The sequence below is a fragment of the Gigantopelta aegis genome, chromosome 12, assembly GCF_016097555.1.
Source record: "Gigantopelta aegis isolate Gae_Host chromosome 12, Gae_host_genome, whole genome shotgun sequence".
NCBI classification, from domain to species: domain Eukaryota; kingdom Metazoa; phylum Mollusca; class Gastropoda; order Neomphalida; family Peltospiridae; genus Gigantopelta; species Gigantopelta aegis.
The window spans coordinates 10,267,923-10,288,637 of NC_054710.1; the positions used below are offsets into that span (position 1 = coordinate 10,267,923).

The 20,715-nt window shown below is 39.8% G+C and overlaps 1 protein-coding gene across 2 annotated transcripts in view; it reads left to right on the top strand.

Annotated features, from left to right (window-relative positions):
- The window catches only part of LOC121386477 (cell adhesion molecule-related/down-regulated by oncogenes-like), a 187,135-nt gene that overhangs the window by 159,855 nt on the left and 6,565 nt on the right, over window positions 1–20,715 (top strand). For both annotated transcript variants that reach the window (XM_041517394.1, XM_041517393.1), the window contains 11 exons: window positions 3,118–3,273; window positions 7,414–7,581; window positions 8,589–8,690; window positions 9,046–9,183; window positions 10,124–10,264; window positions 13,472–13,675; window positions 14,497–14,709; window positions 15,401–15,609; window positions 16,499–17,000; window positions 17,586–17,809; window positions 19,223–19,772. In XM_041517394.1, coding sequence (XP_041373328.1) covers window positions 3,118–3,273; window positions 7,414–7,581; window positions 8,589–8,690; window positions 9,046–9,183; window positions 10,124–10,264; window positions 13,472–13,675; window positions 14,497–14,709; window positions 15,401–15,609; window positions 16,499–17,000; window positions 17,586–17,809; window positions 19,223–19,772 — 2,607 coding nt within the window. The remainder of the gene's footprint in view (window positions 1–3,117; window positions 3,274–7,413; window positions 7,582–8,588; window positions 8,691–9,045; window positions 9,184–10,123; window positions 10,265–13,471; window positions 13,676–14,496; window positions 14,710–15,400; window positions 15,610–16,498; window positions 17,001–17,585; window positions 17,810–19,222; window positions 19,773–20,715) is intronic.

Consider the following 20,715-nt stretch of genomic DNA (forward strand, 5'->3'; position numbering starts at 1 on the left):
ATCCACAAACAAATGAGGCATAATTGATGACAGTTGAGGCATAATTGATAATAGTTGAGGAATAATTGATGATAGTTGAGGCATAATTGATGATAGTCCAGGCATAATTGATGATAGTCCAGGCATAATTGATGATAGTCCAGGCATAATTGATGATAGTCCAGGCATAACTGATGATAGTTGAGGCATAACTGATGATAGTCGGGAGTGAAAAATGACGTAGGATATTAGACGGGGAGATATGTGCCCGATGAATGGGCAAGGTGTTGTGGGATGACGGGAGGAGAGATGTGAGATAGGGGGTGATGGATTGCCCCCGATGGATGTGCGGATCTTCCCTTGCGCGGTGGACGTCTTTGAAAGGCGACACCGGTTCCGAACAGCCAGCATGTCAGGATGATTTGTGGCCCTGTCCACTTTGAAGTAGCTAATAATTATCGCCATCTTTTTGTTCACTTATCCTACACTGATCCCGTGGGCTTCTGCAGGTGGGGGGTGGGGGGGGAGGTGGGGGGGAGGGGGGCTGGCGAATGATGTAGTGTGTTATTCCATTGCCATACGTTTTTCAAAAATTCTTGACCAGTTTTGCTATAAATGATTGATTGCGTGATTGAATGAATGAATGAATGAATGAATTAGTTAGTGATTAGATGAATGAAGATTGGATGAATTAATGAATGAAGAATAAATTGATGAAGATCTTGACTTCAATGACACCCCAGCACATTGTTTAATCAGTGTCTATTAAGAACATGATTTTAATGACACCCCAACACATTGTTTAATCAGTGTCCATTAAGAATTTGACTTCAATGACACCCCAGCACATTGTTTAATCAGTGATTATTAAGAAGTTGATTTTAATAATACCCCCAGCACATTGTTTAATTAAGAAATTGATTTTAATGACACCCCAGCACATTGTTTAATCAGTGATTATTAAGAAGTTGATTTTAATAACACCCCAGCACATTGTGTAATCAGTGACTATCAAGAACTTGACTTTAATGACACCCCAGCACATTGTGTAATCAGTGATTATTAAGAAGTTGATTTTAATTACACCCCAGCAGATTGTTTAATCAGTGATTATTAAGAAGTTGATTTTAATTACACCCCAGCACATTGTTTAATCAGTGATTATTAAGAACTTGATTTTAATTATACCCCAGCACATTGTTTAATCGGTGACTATTAAGAACACAATTTTAATGATACCCCAGCACATTGTTTAATCCGCAATATATATATATATATATTTTTTTTTTTCCCCTGTACAACTATTTCAAACATCAGCTTTATTTTATCTTTGTCTTCAAATATATGGAATTACATTTTTTAATTCTGAAAACATTCATCTTTTATTCCAATTAATGTTTTAATGTTTTTTTTAATTAATGTTATGTTAAAGCCCACAAATTAAGAAGGTTTACAGCAGCCATTTGCCATAACTATTAACGCAATTTAGATTCATTACATTAACGAGCATAAGGTACACCATATGCAAATGCTGGTAATAGAATTAGTAAAATAAGCAACAAGCCGAAGCATATGGAGTTGTCTCCCCCCTGTAGCAGCTCTTCGGTCTTAGATTGACTGGCAGCGTCAGATGCATTGGATTTTCTTTGATGCTAATTGCGGTGATCAGTGCCAACTCTCTGTCATAAATCAGTGCTTTCGCGGAATCCAGGAAATTTCCTACAATTGTCTATTATTTCCACGGTTACCATAAATTAAGACAGAATGTCAGCAACTTTCTCAGTACATTTGGATAAAATCGGATTTTTGGCATTCCACTCACCTTCCCCCCCCCCCCCCCCTGCCAAGGAACCTGCTTCGAGGATCACTTTCGAGAACAGCTGGAAAAATGTGAAAACTAGAAATAATATGGTGTATTTTCTACTCATATAAAAGATCCCTTACTACTAAAGGAAAAATGTAGCAGGTTTCATCTCTAAGACTATATGTTGCAATTACTGAATGTTTGACATCCCAATAGCCTATGATTAATAAATCAGTGCTCTAGTGGTGTCATTAAACAAAACAAGCTTCTTGCTGAATGGCTTTCATATCTGCTGCTGTTTAAGTATTACACTAGGGTTTCCACGAGTATTCGGGCACAGGTTGAGTCAAGCAAGATTCGAGTCCGTTTACAGGACTCGAGTACCTGTACAAGGTGGAATACAGTGATCAGCTATAATACAATGGACAATGTAGGACAATAATTTCAGCAGTAGATAATCAATGATATAAGTTACACAATAATTATATGATCATGCGCTAGTTTCTATTTTCAAACTCTATTAACAACCCTGAACATATCAACTGGTTTCTAAATGCAATATAGTGGCATGATTTGGCTATTCATGGTCAGCACTGGAATTAAAATGCATAATGCTATTTAACTTTATTCCCTAATCTCATCATCATCTAAGTGTCGGGTACTCGGGTCCAGGTCGAGTTTGACCCTTGAGTACTTGAGTCCAATATTTTGGGGTCGTGGAGGCCCTATATTACAGTGTGGTACTAAACATGAATAAAATGAAGAGCAACAGCCCACTTCAGGAATCATCTCAGATAACACTCTTTATCACTGCTTTCACACTTCAAAAAAGTCAGAGATTAAAGGCATACTGTCACGGATTTAAGGACCCTATTTCTCAAAAAATGGATAATAAATAAAAATTACATTCATTGTTGGAAACCAAATCTAACTCGCATCACCTTAACTGAACCATGATGGAGTGAAATCCAAGTCAACCCTCTCAGCAATGTTAGTTTTTGAATTATGGACCATTACCATAATTCAATTTTTTTTACAAAATATCATTAATAAATGGAGTATGGTGGTTATAAAGATGGTTGAATAAAGTACATTTAGGGACAAATCAAATTATTTTTGTTCAGGTAATATTTTGTTAGACCATTAAATAGGTCAGTGGTCTGTGATAATATGCCTTTAAGCCCGAGAAAGGCATCCTTAACCTAAATTGGATATAGGCACATTTATAAAGTTCCCTATCCTACCCTACTTCAAAAATATTACCTATGCTGGATACTTTTGTTAACTTTTAACTGATTTTGAATTTAAAAAAATTCTTCTTTGTCTCTTTTCAGATAATTATCATAAGTTACCCTCAGGAAATATTTTGATTGAAAATGTTCAGCCAACAGATGCCAGATCCTACCGGTGTCTGGCAGTGAACCCGTACACTGGACAGAAGCAGACAGCCAATCATGTTATCTCTTTGTCCATTTCTGACCAATCACCAGGTTTGTTACATTTTGGTTTTTTAGGTTCACCTTTGTTATTGCTATATAATGTTATTGCACTGACTGTCTGTGGGCCTATTGTGCTATTTCTCATTCCAGCCAGTGCATCATGACTGGTATATCAAAGGCAGTGGTATATACTACCCTGTCTGTGGGATGGTGCATATAAAAGATCCTTTGCTGCTAATTGAAAAGAGTAGCTCATGAAGTGGCGACAGCGGGTTTCCTCTCTCATTATCTGTGTGGTCCATAACCATATGTTTGACGCCATATAACCATAAATAAAATGTGTTGAGTGCGTTAATCATTGGCTATTGCATGTCAAAGGGTTTTGTAGTCTTCAGGTGGGTGGAGGAGGAGGGGGGGGGGCTGGATTTATGTCAGTTGGTTGAGTGCTCGCCTGAGGTGCTTGTGTCACAGGCTCAAACCACCTAAGTGGATTGATTCAACTGATTGGTGGGTTTTTTTTCTCACAGCCAGTGCTATGTGTTATCCTGTCTGTGGGAAAGTGCATGTTAAAAATCCCTTGCTACTAATGGAAAAATGTAGCAGGTTTCCTCTGATGACTACGTGTCAGAATTACCAAATGTTTGACATCCAATAGCCGATGATTAATTAATTGATGTGCTTTAGGGGCGAGTCTTAGCCCAGTGGTATAGCGCTCGCTTGATGTGCGGTCGGTTTGGGATTGATCCCTGTCAGTGGGCCCATTGCGCTATTTCTCTCACTCCAGCCATTGCACCACAACTGGTGTATCAAAGACCATGGTATGTGCTATCATGTCTGTGGGATGGTGCATATAAAAGATCCCTTGCTACTAACTGAAAAATGTAGCAGGTTTCCTCTCTATGATTGCATCAAAATGACCATATGTTTGAGAGAGAGAGAGAGAGAGAGAGAGAGAGAGAGAGAGAGAGAGAGAGAGAGGGAGAGAGAGAGAAACAGAGGGAGGGAGGGGGAGGGAGAGAGGGAGAGAGCTGCTGATGATTAATTAATCAATGTGCTCTAGTGGTCTTGTTAAACAAAACAAACTTTGACTTTGTAGTCTTCAGAGGAAAGCCACTAGAGTACACTGGTGTATTAGACCATATTGGCACAGGCTGGTAGGTACAGGGTTCGCAGCCCGGTACCGGCTCCAACCCAGAGCGAGTTCTTAAGGACTCAGTGGGTAGGTGTAAGGCCACTACACCCTCTTCTCTCTCACTAACCACTAACCAACTAACAACTAACCCACTTTCCTGGACAGCCAGCCTTGGTGGCACAGTGGTTAAGCCATAGGACTACAGGCTGGTAGGTACAGGGTTCGAAGCCCAGTACCGGCTCCCACCAAGAGCAAATTTTAACGACTCAGTGGGTAGGTGTAAGACCACTACATCCTCTTCTCTCTCACTAACCACTAACCAACTAACAACTAACCCGCTGTCCTGGACAGACAGCCCAGATAGCTAAGGTGTGTGCCCAGGACAGCATGCTTGAAACCTTAATTGGATATAAGCACGAAAATTAGTTGAAATGAAATGATGTATTAGTCACTGGCTACTGGAGGACACACACATCAAAAACGTGTTACATTTTCTCATTATACATTAATTCTCTCTATGCAAACTGCACAAGTGCTGTATACGTCTTGGCAAGGAAAGGGTTAATCAAGATGTAGGCCCACCTGGATGAAGTACATTGAAAAGGAAAATGAAGTGTTGGAGTGCACGCTGCAAAGTTTTTCTTTCACCTCTATAGATTGTTCGTTTTCGGTCTTTTTGCTTCTGTAATCTTTAGGCTTTCAGTTGGCTTTGTACGTTAGTTATTGAAAGATTTGTAAAGATGTTGATGAAATTCAGTCGTAACTTGCCGCGTGTCGCTCAGTCGATTCGTTTGCAGGTTTCTTTCTCTCTCCGGTATTGCTCTTTTGTTTGACTTCTCAGATCCAGAGATTAAAGTATTTCAATAAATACATCTGTTTGTTAGGTTTTCATTCACGCTTCTATTTACTCGTGCTCAAATTATAGACCAGCGCAAAATGAAATTTTTGAATGTTAAATTAATGTACCCAGAGACCTTGCAAGGTAACAAGCAATGTTTGAAATGTCGTTAAGCCCAAATCATCTGATAAATTAATGGGTGGATGCATGGAATGTATTTTATTCAGCCGGTTGTGTAGCAGTGAAAGTGAAAGTATAATGTACATATCTAGTCAATTGAGTGCTATGATATTGACGGGAAATGAATACAGTGTGTGTTAATTACAGTCAAAAACCCATAGTGTTCAGGTGTGGAGAAAATGTGTTTAGGAAAAGAAGGAAATATTTGTACTAATGTCATACATGGTTATTTTGGCATGTGGTTGAGAGAGAGAGGGGGGTGGGGCAGAGAGACAGACAGACAGACAGGAGAAAAGAGAGAGAGAGAGAGAGAGAGAGAGAGAGAGAGAGAGGGGGAGGGAGGGAGAGAGACAGAGACAGACAGGAGGGAGAGACAGACAGGGAGAGGGAGAGAGAGGAGGGAAAGAGGCACAGAGAGAGATGAGGGAGGGAGAGGGGGAAACAGAAAGAGGGAGGGAGAGACAGACAGAGAGATACAGAGAGAGAGATACAGAGAGAGACAGACAGACAGACAGAGATACAGAGAGAGAGAGAGAGACAGACAGAGACAGAGAGAGAGAGAGATACAGAGAGAGAGACACAGACAGACAGAGAGAGAGAGAGAGAGAGATACAGAGAGAGAGAGACAGACAGACAGACAGAGAGAGAGAGACAGACAGACAGACAGACAGACAGACAGACAGACAGACAGAGAGAGAGAGACAGAGAGAGATAGAGAGAGAAAGGGAGAGAGGGAGAGTCTAGGGAAACAAAGGGAGTGAGAGAGAGGCAAAAAGGAAGAAAGCAATACGGGATCTTTCATGTTCACTTTTATGTTCATACCACAGCCATTAAACCGTACCTGTTACTTTATGATGAGAAAACATATTGCATGTTGTAATCCACTTTGGTTAGAGGTTTTTTTACTCACAGTGAAGGTCACACCAGGAGCTTTATAAAATACGATGGGTGCACATTTGATTATACATGTGTAAATTATGACATGGACGTGAGTGATCTGACGCCATGTAACCATAAAATAAAAATGTATTGAGCGCATCGTTAAATAAAACATTTCTTTCTTTCTTTGAACGTGAGTGCCGTACCACACGTTTTTTCATAAATGACTTTGAGAATTCCAAGCAAGATGGATAGGTATAAAAACAGTTCCCCAAACAGCACATGCCATATATAATATGATAGTTATGTACCTGTTTATTGTACAGCATGTGGGTAATATGATACTGATGTAACTGTTTATTGTACAGCATGTGGGTAATAAATTTTATGTTTCAGTATTGAGCACTGCTGAAAGGTGCTTGGGTTGCAGTATCGAATCTCCTGGGTGGACCTGGTCTCTAATTGGGTTTACCCCCTCCCCCCCCCCCCATCTCATGACTGCTGTTTAAGGCAGTGGTATGTGTTGTCCTGTCTGTTGGAAAGTGTAAAAATGTAGCCCGTTTCCTCTAAAGACTGTCAGAATTACCAAATATTGAAAATCCAATAGTTGGTGAATCAAATGTCAGTGTGCACTAGTGCAAAGCATATGCAGTTGTTGGGGGGGGGGGGGGGGGGGGTGAGGGTATTAAACCCCCCTACTCCAAATAAATTTTCTTTTTTGTAATGTTTGTGGGGGAGCATGACTCTACAGTCTAGACCCTTTTCCTTGCACATGGGCTGGGTGTAGTCCAGTGGTATAACGCTCGCTTGATGAACGGAATGTGTGGGTCGATTGATTGGTGGGTCCGTTGGGCTATTTCTCATTCCAGCCAGTGCACCATGACTGGTATATCAAAGGCAGTGGTATGTGCTATCCTGTCTGTGGGAAAGTGCATATAAAAGTATAAAAGATCCCTTGCTACTAATGGAAAAATTTAGCGGGTTTCTTCTCTAAGATTATGTCAGAATTACCAAATATTTGACATCCAGTAGCCCATGATTAATTAATCAATGTGCTCTAGTGGTGTCATTAAACAAAACAAACTTTACGATTTCCTGTAACTCGCCTGTTGTGGTGTTCGTAAACACAACAAAGTTTAACTTTTAACTTGACCTGTTTCAGATTCCAAACAAGAAACGGTGATTGTTGACACGACGGCGACGTCAGTCCACCAGACGAAGGGTCAGGACATTCTACTGGAGTGCCCGACGTCCAGCTACCCCGTGCCAGCAGTGGGCTGGACCAAGTACGGGGGACAACTCAGTCTGACGAGGATGAGACAGGAGCAAGGTACGGCAGAAGTTGTCTCCCCTTAACTGAGACTAAAGTCATCAGAGTATTTACTGAGTCACTTTCTGTTTTTCTTAAATAAAAAAAAGAAATTAAATTTGGAGATGCATATATATGGAGGGGGCGGGCAGCTCAGTCTCATGAGGATGAGACTGGAGCAAAATACGAAAGCAGTTGTTTCCCCTTAACTGAGACTAAAGGCATCAGAATATTTTCTGAGTCACTTTCTGTGTTTCTTAAATTAAAAAATAATTAAAAATTGAAGATGCATACATATGGAGGGGGAGGGAGTTCAATCTTACAAGGATGAGACAGGAACAAGGTATGACAGCAGTTGTCTCCCCTTAACTGAGACTAAAGGCATCAGAATATTTACTGAGTCACTTTCTGTGTTTCTTAAATTAAACATTTGGAGATGCATACATATGGGAGGGAAGGAGGGGGGGCAGCTCAGTTTCATAAGGATGAGACAGGAACAATGTACGATAGTAGTTGTCTCCCCATAAGACTAAAGGCATCACAGTATTTACCTAGTCACTTTCTGTGTTTGTTAAATTAAAAAATTTAAAATTTAAAATTTGGGGATGGCATAAAGGAGGGGGGGGGGTGTAAAGCATTCTTTTTTCAATCATAGCCACATTTTTAATTGTGAATTCTTCAATATAAATTGTTTAAATTGTTAGAGACAATCAAAGACTTTCAAAATTTGATTTTAATTATAACCATTTGACATAAAGGTTTAAGGGAATATTAATGAGATAATAATTATTATATTTTCTCAAAAGGTCCGTTTTCAGTCAAACAAACAAACAAACAGTACATTCTGCATTGAAGATAACACTTTCTACAGTGACGATAACACATTTTAGAATGAAATAATGAAATTTTCACTCTAAAATGTGTTATCGTCACTGATAACTCTTTTATTTCACTGATATTTTAAGATATTTCACTAAATATTGTATAATAAATAGATATATTCAGTCTATATATTGGTTTTATTTTAGGTAATCTTCGAATCAGGAATGTTCAGATAGAGGATGCTGGGACATATCTGTGTCACGGGACTGACACAACAGTGAAGAAACCCGTATCACTTCAGGTCACAGGTAAGAAATCTATTTCCAGCTGAACATGACTTATTTTATGTTCTGATGACTACCAAAGGAGTTGGGAACAAATTCAGTACAGTGAGAAAATGGTCAAGAAAAAAAAATGTTAAAATAAATATTTTTTATTTTTATTTTACAGAAATAATTTAGTGCAAAGCTTAACAAATAGGATTTTGAAATCAATGAATGTTTACATTTTTGTTTTTGATATCATTCAAGTGTAATTAATAATTTTAAAACTTAAGTGTCAAATTTTATTGGTAGCAGTTATGTTTAATAATTTTAAACTTTTTGGTCTCAAAATGTTGGAGATGTTCAAAGGGAAATAACTCTGTTTTTGCTACTCTTTCAGAACCCCCAGCTGTGCACCCACTGAAGACGGTGGTTGTCAAGGCAGCAGGTGATGAGCTTGAGCTGGGCTGTAAAGTTCAAGGTCGACCTGACCCGCACATAACCTGGTTCTTCAATGCTAAGAAGGTCCAGACTGGAGGTAACTTTAAAATTTAATTCTTTCTTAATTTTACAAGGTTCAAAATTAATTTTATGGACTGGAAGCAATTTATACTTTGCAAATTTTAATTCATAAAGTCATGGGACGGGACATAGCCCAGTGGTGAAGCATTCGCTTGATGCGCAGTCGGTCTAGGATCGATCCTCGTCGGTAGACCTATTGGGCTATTTCTCGTTCCAGCCAGTGCTCCACAACTGGTGTAACAAAGGCCGTGGTATATACTATCCTGTCTGTGGGATGGTGCATATAAAAGATCCCTTGCTGCTAAATTAAAAGAGTAGCCCATGAAGTGGCGACAGCGGGTTTCCTCTCCCAATATCTGTGTGGTCCTTAACCATATGTCCGATGCCATATAACTGTAAATAAAATGTGTTGAGTGTGTCGTTAAATAAAACATTTCCTTCCTTCATAATCTGCTAGTATACGTTATTGCTTTAATCGGTCATCATTATCAGCTGGTAGAAACTGGTTGCAGGATAAAAAAAACGAAATTATTTGGAGATAAAATCCAGTTAGGGCTACTACAAACAGTAAGATGACCATAAACACATTAGACATTCATATGACAATGTTCTAAAACAAGAAAATGTGTTCAATATGTAATTTTAGTCGCTGAAAAGGCTCTGTTTATCAGAATTATATTACAATGGCAACTAACTTAGAACAGTTCATAATTAAAATTACCATACTTAAAATTGTTTCTTAGGAGTTGTCTCCCCTTTTTACTTTCTGTTTACTTCTTATAATATAATCAGATAGGTTAGTACTTTGAGGTTTTGGGGTAGAAATTTATTTCAGTTCTGTAATATGATGCTTACCCTTTCATTTATAAAACTTGTACCTTTTATTAAAAAAAAATAATAATAATAATCCTATAGTTTAAAGGTTAAGTTGATAATGTTTATTGATATTTTTTCAGGTAACACATTTTCTCTGGAGAAGGTTGTACCATCGCATGCAGGACTGTACCAGTGCCTAGCAACCAATGATGCTGGAGTTGCCCATGCCACCATAAGTGTGGAGGTCACAGGTCAAGGTCTTGACCCCTCTGGTAAATCAGGTATGTATGCTGAAAAACTCAGTAATGTGTTCTTGTTAAAAATGGTCAACTATGGTCAAATTGAGATGATTTTAAAAAACATATCACCAATAGAAATAAATGTTATCAATAATTTATGGAATCTACAAAAGTAAAGCTATCAATGTTTGCAGGTTTGGTATTTCAAATAAAGATATTCGTGGTTTTAAATAGTCATGTTTTATATCTAGTTGTGTAAAAAGTTAAAAGTAAAGCTATCAATGTTTGCAGGTTTGGTATTTCAAGTAAAGATATTCGTGGTTTTAAATAGTCATATTCTATATCTAGTTGTGTAAAAAGTTATTTTTGAGCACCTATAGATTCGGCTAGCAATTCACAACCCAAAAATGTTTTGAATTTTATTCTTTAGACTTAACGTTAAAGGAAACATGACACAAGACCATATTATAGCTCATTTTAAAAGAAAAATGATATAAAAATAATATACAAATAACTTTATAACAATAAAATACGTGTAGTTAACTTAAAATGAAGAAATTACGCTAATCAGTATCAAAGTACGATTTATGCATATTTCTTCGTGAGCGTTCGGGAAAAAAAGGGAAGTGACGTCAGAGCCGCTGTACTCTTCCATTGTTGTTAACTGTTTATATATGGAGTAAGGGGCTTACGATCTTTTCAGTCCAACAGTGCCGTACTGCGCGGCTTTGGGTGTAAAAATAAACAGTTTAAACGATCGGGATTGTCTTTTTATGGTTTTCCAAAGGATTGTATCCGAAGAAAGACGCGTGTATTTTATCGCAAAAGAAAAGATTGGACACCAACACCGCATAGTACTTTGGTGTCAGCCTATTTACAGCCCGGAGCCCGAACGTTACCCGGAGACAAAAACAGTACTCGGTTGCGAATGCCGAGGTGTACATTGTACATATTTGGCACAAAGATACACCTCAGCATGATGTATTTATATATGTTAAAACAAAAATGTAGAATGTTTTATTTATTTTTTTTTTTTGGAAAAAAAAGAAGATTTTTCATGTTAGGGCTGTAGGCCTACATAACAAAATCTGTATTCACCGTCCGAAGAAGGAAACGTCAACAAGTAATTAAATATGGCATATACAAACATGGGATTTGGCATGAGGATACATCTCAGTACGATGTATTTAAATATGTTTTTAAAAAATGTGTAGAAAACAATAATAATTTTAAATAATGTTTTTTAATCTTCGGGCGGAATACGTCACAAAAACGTTCCTCATCGCCCGAAGCCCCAAAGCAACACGAAGTTCAATACAAAATAAACCACTACTGTCGGTGTCGAAATAACTATTATGTTTCATCCACGGGCTGACTTGAGAATGGGAGTGTTGTTTTAGTTAATTGGTCCTTTCTTTCCGTGGCCTGCACATGTGATTCCTGATTGGCAGGTGTATATTGCAGGGTATCGACCAGGTAAGTGATTACCACGGTCTAGACATACGTACAAAATACGTGCCAGTTTTTTTAAGATCACAGGGTATTGTGGCGTAACCTATCGCGACTATAGTACAATGTTAATGGACATTATCAGCCGCCCTGCTTCATTACTGTAAATAATGCTGTAAAACCCTTGATTAAGTAGACTTTCCCATCTAAAATTACAAAACTGACCAATTACGTAGTACCAAAGAAAAGAAAATTATCACTTGGGTATCGTGAGTGGTCGTTTTTACTCTAACGCACCCTACCAATAGGCCTAATAATATGCTACTTTTTTATGAGAGAAAAATACTATAACCCCATTTCGTTCTATTGATGCAAATAGAAATATATTTAGTTTAAAAGTTGATTATACTCTCAAGTCATTTATGTTGTTTTACAAGCCAGGTTAATGAAAGTGAAGCGCCTTGTCGTAAATTAGAGCGTTTGTTTACACTGTGCATACAGATTTCATTATGTACAGCCCGAACATAAAAAATGCGATATTTTCTAAAAAAAAAAAACCCACCAAAAAATGTTTGTCCTACATTTATATTTTTTACATATTTAAATACATCATATCGAGGTGTATCTTTATGCTAAATATGAACAGTATACACCTCGGCATTAGCATCAGAGTTTTGGTTTTGTCTCCGGGTTACTTTCGGGCTCCGGGCTGTAAATTGGTCGACCGGTCTGGTCTGGCACCATCAGTTTCTCCACCCTCCGACTCGCTATCCGTTTTTTCATCAGTATCACTGTTGTAAGTAAATGTGTGTCTTTCTTCATTTACTAACAGCTCATATTGATACGGCAAAACGTTTTGCGAACGAACACTCATTGTTTTGGTAAGCTGTGCAAGTCTTAGATTCTTTATGAGTGGTACGGACTAATGCTTTTAAGTGTAAGGCTTCAGATCAAGCGACGCGTCTCTGACGTCACGGACCTCGTGATTACCCTGCTCATTAAAGATCGGCAATTTCCGCTAAGAGCTCGTATCTGGGGTTCTTTTATGGAGATATTTTAAGTAATTAATTTTTTATAATTTTTTTTTTTAGGTGATTCAATTTATAATTAATTGTACATGGTTGGTGCCAAATATGGTTTACGTGACATGTTTCCTTTAAAGCTTATGGTCTTGATCATTTGAAGTGTTCTGAACTGCAGTGCTTGTCAAGTCTCACGCATTCAGCATGAGACTCACGCATTTGAACGTTGTGTCATGCTATCACGCTGGTACATGATTTTCTCACGCATTTTAAACATTATAGCAAAAATGTTTTTTATACATGTATATTTTTTATTGTTCATTCGATCGATCTCGACGACCGACAAACAAGCCTCCAACTGCCAGGCAGCCCGGTTAAGCATCGTAAGGCATTAAAATCATATACTAGGTGTCCACGTTGTTTATTGGTCAGAATCTCGAACCTTGACCAATTGTCAGTGCCCTTACTTCCCACGTCGGTTTATTCGGATTCACGATGTCGGACTCCGACCAGACAAAATCTTACTCCTTGCGAAAGTTCCAACTTGAGAGCTCTGGAACTATCACTCATTGTGACCTTTAAATAGGATATATTTCTAACCGATATTTAAAAAAAAAGATCATAACATAACAAATATTGTGTCACAAATAGTCAAAATGAATAAGAAAGTGTAAGTTTCTGCTTGAAATATCAAACATTGTTTTTAGTGGACTGCATACCTTTAACTTGGTATAAAGTTATTTGTGTAAAATAATGATAAAATCTCTTGTACGTTCAGACGACATTGTGACGGGTGTCACCGAGAGTGACATGGCAGCGTCCAACAACGAGACGACCGAAGACATCGTCATCCCCATTCGGAAACCGAAGAGAAAGAGAAAACCGAAGACGCACAGCGGACGAAGGAAGAACAAGGCAAGACGTAAAGACAAGAAAAAGAAAAAACATCGCAAACAAGCAAGACGGAAACTCGATGAGAAAGGTAAACCATCGGAGAAAAGCTTAATTTTATCACACTCAGTAATTCTGTCAATTGTTTTTAATTGATGTTCGTTCCATATCAAAGATCGGGTAGAATAATTAATTTGAATTACCTCTGAATTTTAGAAATATATATAATAAATATTATTAGTCGCCTGTTGGTTCAAATGGAGTGAACTATGGGTTTTGTCTCTCTCTGTCTGTCCGTCTGTCTGTCCATCAATCCATGTGTTCCTCATAGAGTTGTTAGGACTTCTGTTTTTCAAGATAGTGAGCTGAAATTTTGTATATAAAAATGTTTTATTTAACAACGCACTCAACACATCTATTTTTGACAGTTATGGTCTTTAAATTTAGGAGATAAAAAATTTTTTCGTTATGCCTTTTAGGGGACATGTATAACTTTAGTGTTTGAACCTTAAAGGAGAGGACAATTAAGGCATTTGGCCTGGTATGCATATTTAACGATATATAATGCACATTATTGCTTAATATCAACACGTATAATCGTATAGTTAATTAATAAAATGGTTAAATGTGATGGCTATTATATATAACGGGCGCAGCCATTTTGTACCATCTCAGTGAGTACGCCCTCTGGCGAGCTGGTGGTTATGTAATACTTAACGCGTCACGTCAGGAATGAACTTTAGTGCTTGAACCTTAATTGAATATAAGCACGAAAATAATTTGAAATGAAATGAAAATTACTTCAGCAGTATTCATAAAATGCTTGTTTTTAAATTTAAATTCAGTTCCAACATTACCAGTTGAAAGCTATGATGATACCTGTAAGCATTTTTTCTGTTTATTCCATTCTAGTGAAACTAGTACCTCCGTCCAAACCGATGGTCACTCAGCTGTCTGAGACGTCCATCATGCTGAACTGGACGGTGCCGCAGAACGACGGACTGGCCATCACGTTTTTCCGCGTCCAGTACAAGGAGATCTCGCCCACCAAGAGTCAGTGGCGGACGGAGGACGTGGAGATCGCGAGGTACACGCGGCGATACGAGGTATCCCGGCTTAAACCTGGTGAGAGGCATTTTATATTTTTATATAGACTCGGTGTATATTTTCCATTTATTACCCCCAGCAGTCACTCATAACAGGGAGGGTGAGACGTAGCCCAGTGGTAAAGTGTTCGCTTGATGCGCGGTCGGTCCAGGATCGATCCCCGTCGGTGGACCCATTGGGCTATTTCTTGTTCCAGCCAATGCTCCACAACTGATGTAACAAAGGCTGTGGTATATATTATCCTGTCTGTGGGATGGTGCATATAAAAGATCCCTTGCTGCTAATGGAAAAGAGTAGCCCATGAAGTGGCGACAGCGGGTTTCCTTTCTTAATATCTGTGTGGTCCTTAACCATATGTCTGACGCCATATAATCATAAATAAAATGTGTTGAGTGCATTGTTAAATAAAACATGTCTTTCTATCTTTCTTTCTTTCTTTCTCTATCTGTTTGTCTCTCCCTTTTTTTAATCCCACTGTTCACTTTTCTTCCTCTCCTTTAACTTCCATCTCATTTGTTTCTGATCTAGCTGGCAGCTCTTCCTATCTTTCAACTTCTTTCGCTGTCCACCTCCACTTCCCAGTCCTTGTCTCTCCATCCGTGAAAGGTGCTGGTCTCTGGTGGCTATATCAGTGCCACACACCTACCACTGCAACGTTATGATTTTGCGACAGCAGTTATAAAGCATTTTTATTTGTTTTCTTTTCCAGGTGGCACGTACAAATTCCGTATAGCGGCCGTGTATTCAAACAACGATAACAAGGTGGGACACAACTCTGTACGCTTCACTCTCCAGGTGGCGCCACGCAAGGAACCCAGCCCACCGGTGGACATACCAAAGATTCTCGAGGCAAAACCGATAGAGTATCTTGACGAGTCTATCGACAAAAAGGTTTACGCCATTGGAGTGAAGTGGCGGGTATGTATATAAATGCATCAGTAATAGATAGATAATTAACAGACAGTTGATAAATAAAGGTTATTACCGAAGTGTGTTTTGATCGGTATAGACAATATATACTCAACAACGAAAGTTTAGCAAATATCTTTTATGACGTCTAAATATGCCATGGTTGAATAAACTTGAAAGAAAACCAGGTCCTCCTGTTGTGTTAAGGCAAAGGTTGATGAGCTTATGTTGTTTGTAAATGGTAAACATTTCAGATGTGAATACTAATTGATAAAATTAGGTTAATTTATAAATGTCATGCCATTTCTTTTAACATTAGCTAAACTTTCGTTGTTGAGTACATATTACGAATAAAATTTAGAGCTGACATTGATGAGTCTGTACTTTGTAGAAGGTTATATAATGTAAGTCTTAAAATTTATAGAGATAGTGAGGAAGGGCTGGTACCTCCTCAAGCACTAGGAAAATTGGACATTTTCTTCAGATAAAAGACAAAAATTTATCCTTAAAAATATTTTGTTAAAGTTTCTTTCATCTGCATATACTTAAGCCTGTGTGTGACCTAAATGTGCACCGACCAGTGATCCATAACTGGTTCAGCAAAGGCCATGGTTTGTGCTATCCTGCCTGTGGGAAGCGCAAATAAAAGATGCCTTGCTGCCTGTCGTAAAAGAGTAGCCTATGTGGCGACAGTGGGTTTCCTCTAAAAAACAGTGTCAGAATGACTATATGTCCGACGTCCAATAGCCGATGATAAGATAAAAAATCAATGTGCTCTAGTGGCGTCGTTAAATAAAACAAACTTTACTTTTTTTTCTCTACTTAAGTCTCTGTGTGACCTAAATGTAATACCATTATGGGTATGGATTGTGACAGAAACCTGCGATCGATCTTTCAGTATCTTCCCGTCGATTCCTCGCCTATCGAAGGCTTCTACATCTACTACAAGCCGTTCCACTCCCAGGAGAAGGACAAACAGATCCCAATCCTGGGTGCGGGGATCCGCCAGCACATCCTCGACCGGCTGACCCCCGACACGGAATACAGCATCCGCATGCAGTGCTTTAACTCAGCTGGCACCAGCGACTACAGCACCACAGTCGTCCAGCGAACCCCGGCGTCAGGAAACCCCAAGATACCCAACTTCCCCGACCTCCCAACCCTCCAGCCCGAGAACGTCCCCAAAGGAAAGACGCGGCAGCCTGAGTCAAAGAGCGACGGCCCGGCACGTACCCCGGATGATGACGACAATGAGCCGATCGAAGGGAAGACGGACACACAGCTGAGCAGTGAGACGCTGTATCTCGCTCTAGGGATCGTCCTCGCATTCCTCTTCGTTATTCTCATTGTCTTCATGATCATGTGTTGGTGGAGGCAGAGGAAACAGCGGGCGTTGCTTGGTATGTGAGGTTTTAAATATTAACTTTGGTTCATGTGGTGGTGGTGGTGATGCTCCCTCTCTCTCTCTCTCTCTCTCTCTCTCTCTCTCTCTCTCTCTCTCTCTCTCTCTCTCTCTCTCTCTCTCTCTCTCTCTCTCTTTCTTTCTCTCTCTTTTCTCTCTGTTAGATTCTCTCTCTCTCTCTCTCAACTCGCGTCCTCTTCCTCTCTCCCTCCCTCTGTCTCTGTCTCTTTCTCTCTCTGTGTCTCTGTCTCTCTCTCATCTCTTTTCTCTCTGTCAGATTTTCTCCCCCCCCCCTCCCTGTCTCTGTGTATGTCTCTCTTTGTGTATGTCTCTCTCTCTCTCTCTCTCTCTCTCTCTCTCTCTCTCTCTCTCTCTCTCTCTCTCTCTCTCTCTCTCTCTCTCTCTCTCTCTCTCTCCCCCCCTCTCTCTCTCAACTCACTTTGTCTTCCCCCCACTCAAACTTCAAAGATTGCTACATAATTGTAAATGGTTATATAATAGTTACTGATCAGCATTCAACAGCATTTAAACTTAAAACGAAAAAAGGTTCTGTGTATAACGTCTGTGTTTATTTTTCGTCCAGCCATGTCGGGCGTGGTGCACACGACCAAGTTCCAGGACCAGGCCCAGCGGATCTACTCGGAGAGCATGAGGAAAAAGTACATGAACGGCTACCCTCTCAACGGCCTCAACGGCCTGGTCGCCAACGGACACCTACCACACAATCACCACAACAAGATGAACATCAACGTCAACCCCATGTCAGACATGGAAAACACAACTCCAGACCCAGGCAAACCATACCCAGTACGACTTTATTATATTTTATTAATTTAACATAACCCGGTACGAGTTTATTATATTAATAATGGCAGTGTGTCACGTACTATTACTAGGTCATTGTGACCTACTTTTCACGGTCTACTGCACATAACAGTAAATCCTTGTCTGGACCATATTTTGCATACAGATGCATACAGGACCATCAGACCTCACATGTAGGAACAACTTGGGATGGCGGTGTGTCACATACTATTGCAAGGTCACCATGACCTACTTTTCACGGTCTACTGCACATAACAGTAAATCCTTGTCCGGACAGTATCTTGCATACAGATGCATACAGGACCATCAGACCTCACACGTAGGAACAACTTCGGATGGCAGTGTGTCACATACTATTACTAGGTCACTGTGACCTGCTTTTCACGGTCTACTGCACATAACAGTAAATCCTTGTTCGGACCGTATCTTGCATACAGATGCATACAGGACCATCGGACCCCACATGTAGGAGCAACTTGGGATGGCGGTGTGTCGCATACTATTACTAGGTCACTGTGACCTACTTTTCACAGTCTACTGCACATAACCGTAAATTCTTGTCCGGACAATATCTTGCATACAGATGCATACAGGACCATCAGACCTCACACGTAGGAACAACTTCGGATGGCAGTGTGTCACGTAATATTACTAGGTCACTGTGACCTGCTTTTCACAGTCTACTGCACATAACAGTAAATCCTTGTTCGGACCGTATCTTGCATACAGATGCATACAGGACCATCAGACCTCACATGTAGGAGCAACTTGGGATGGCGGTGTGTCGCATACTATTACTAGGTCACTGTGACCTACTTTTCACAGTCTACTGCACATAACAGTAAATTCTTGTTCGGACCATATCTTGCATACAGGACCATCAGACCTCACATGTAGAAGCAACTTGGGATGGTGGTGTGTCGCATACTATTACTAGGTCACTGTGACCTACTTTTCACGGTATACTTCACATAACAGTAAATCCTTGTCTGGATCATATCTCGCATACAGATGCATACACTATTTACCATTTGTGACACCCAATAGCCGATGTGTATTTTTGTGCTGGGGTGTTGTTAAACATTCATTCATTCATTCATTCATTCATTCATACAGATGCATACAAGACCATAAAACCTCACATGTAGGAACAACTTGGGATGACATACTATTACTAGGTCACTGTGACCTACTTTTCATGGTCTACTGCACATAACAGTAAATCCTTGTCTGGACCATATATTGCACACAGATGCATACAGGACCATCAAACCTCACATGTAGGAACAACTTGGGATGGTCGTTTGTCACATACTATTACTAGGCCACTGTGACCTACTTTTCACTGTCTGCTGCACATAACAATAAATCCTCTTTTTTTTTCTTCTCTTTCAGCATCACGGCATGGCTAACGGTGTTGTTCCGGGATACAACCTATACCAGAACACCAGTGATAACAACTTCAACACGATAAACACTTGTAACAGTGCCGCAGACTCCCCGGACATTCGGGTGGGGGGGCTGCAGGGTCAGAACTGTGTGCCACAACAACAACAGGAACTGTCTGGCGGGGGGGACTACCACGTCCAGCAAGCCAGTGGTAACTTAGCAACATTTCATTCGTTTTCGCCACAAGGATACTCGGGGAACGAGACCGACATGGCGCCCGGTAGCGAACCGAACTGCAGGCGGTCTCCCAAGTACCACCTACCTGTGCGGTATGCTCAAACGTGCATGTCCGAGGAGCAGCTGTCGCCGGGCGTGGGGCACGACGGGTGTGGCGATTGCCACGGTTACGGTGGCGGACATCATTCGATGGACAATTTGTCGCCGAGCAGTTGCGCGACGGCGAATCAGGGAAAGCACAAGCGGCGACGGAAGCGTCCGCAGAGCCGGGAACACACGACCAAGGACCAGGCAACCAACACGGATCTGAGCAGCAACGGTGAGCGAGGTCATAGGTCTTAGTGTGCTAATCAGGGTTGCACACCACCATTTATAGAGATGTCATGTCATGTCATAGGGTTTTACATGCACATTCAGAGCAAGCTGTTGTAGCGCACACCTGTCCTGGGCACAAGAGCTGACCTCGGCCGGCTCTTCTGTCCGGGGCTATAGAGATGTGTTTTGGTTTGCTTTTTATCCGATTTTAGATTTGGGGGGGGGGGGGGGGGCATAAGATAATTGTCACAAAATAAGATTGTATTTGATCTATAAATGCTGAAAAATTACTTTTTTATTTCTGTATCAGAATAAATTCTGTGAAAAATATACTACAACATTGAAAGACCACACACAGACACACACACACACAAACCCCAGCTGCTATATTTAGAAGGTACAGTCACTTGGTAACCACCATGCAAAATATTAGTATAGGCTGACCACTGAAAGTTTGAGTTGTCTACTCTCAAGCCAGAGCACCACTTCATTTTGTTAGTTAGTAGTGTTGTAATCAAGGTTGCATACCAGCATTTATTTGGATGAGATTTTCCAGCTTTTTTATCCGATTTCAGCTTGGGTTTTTTTTTGCATCAAATAATTTTGACAAAGTAGATTGACTTTAATCTCCAATGCTAAATTATTATTATAATTTTTTTTTTTTTTTTTTTTTTAACGATATTCAGGGGTTGTACCAGAGAATACAGTGGGTAAAAATTACATACCCTAAAATCATTGAAATTGATGGATAATATTTTATAACATTTTGAAAGATTATAGTAAGAGAATTGCTGTTTACAATTTGTTAAAAGTACATGAAATGCAGTGTCCAATTTGAAAAAGATTGTCTCTTTATACATCCGTTTGATTTTGGAGTTTTTAACAGAAGAAAACTAAAATTAATTTTATTATCCCCAGCTCATTTTGACAATGCCAGGGTTCAAGAA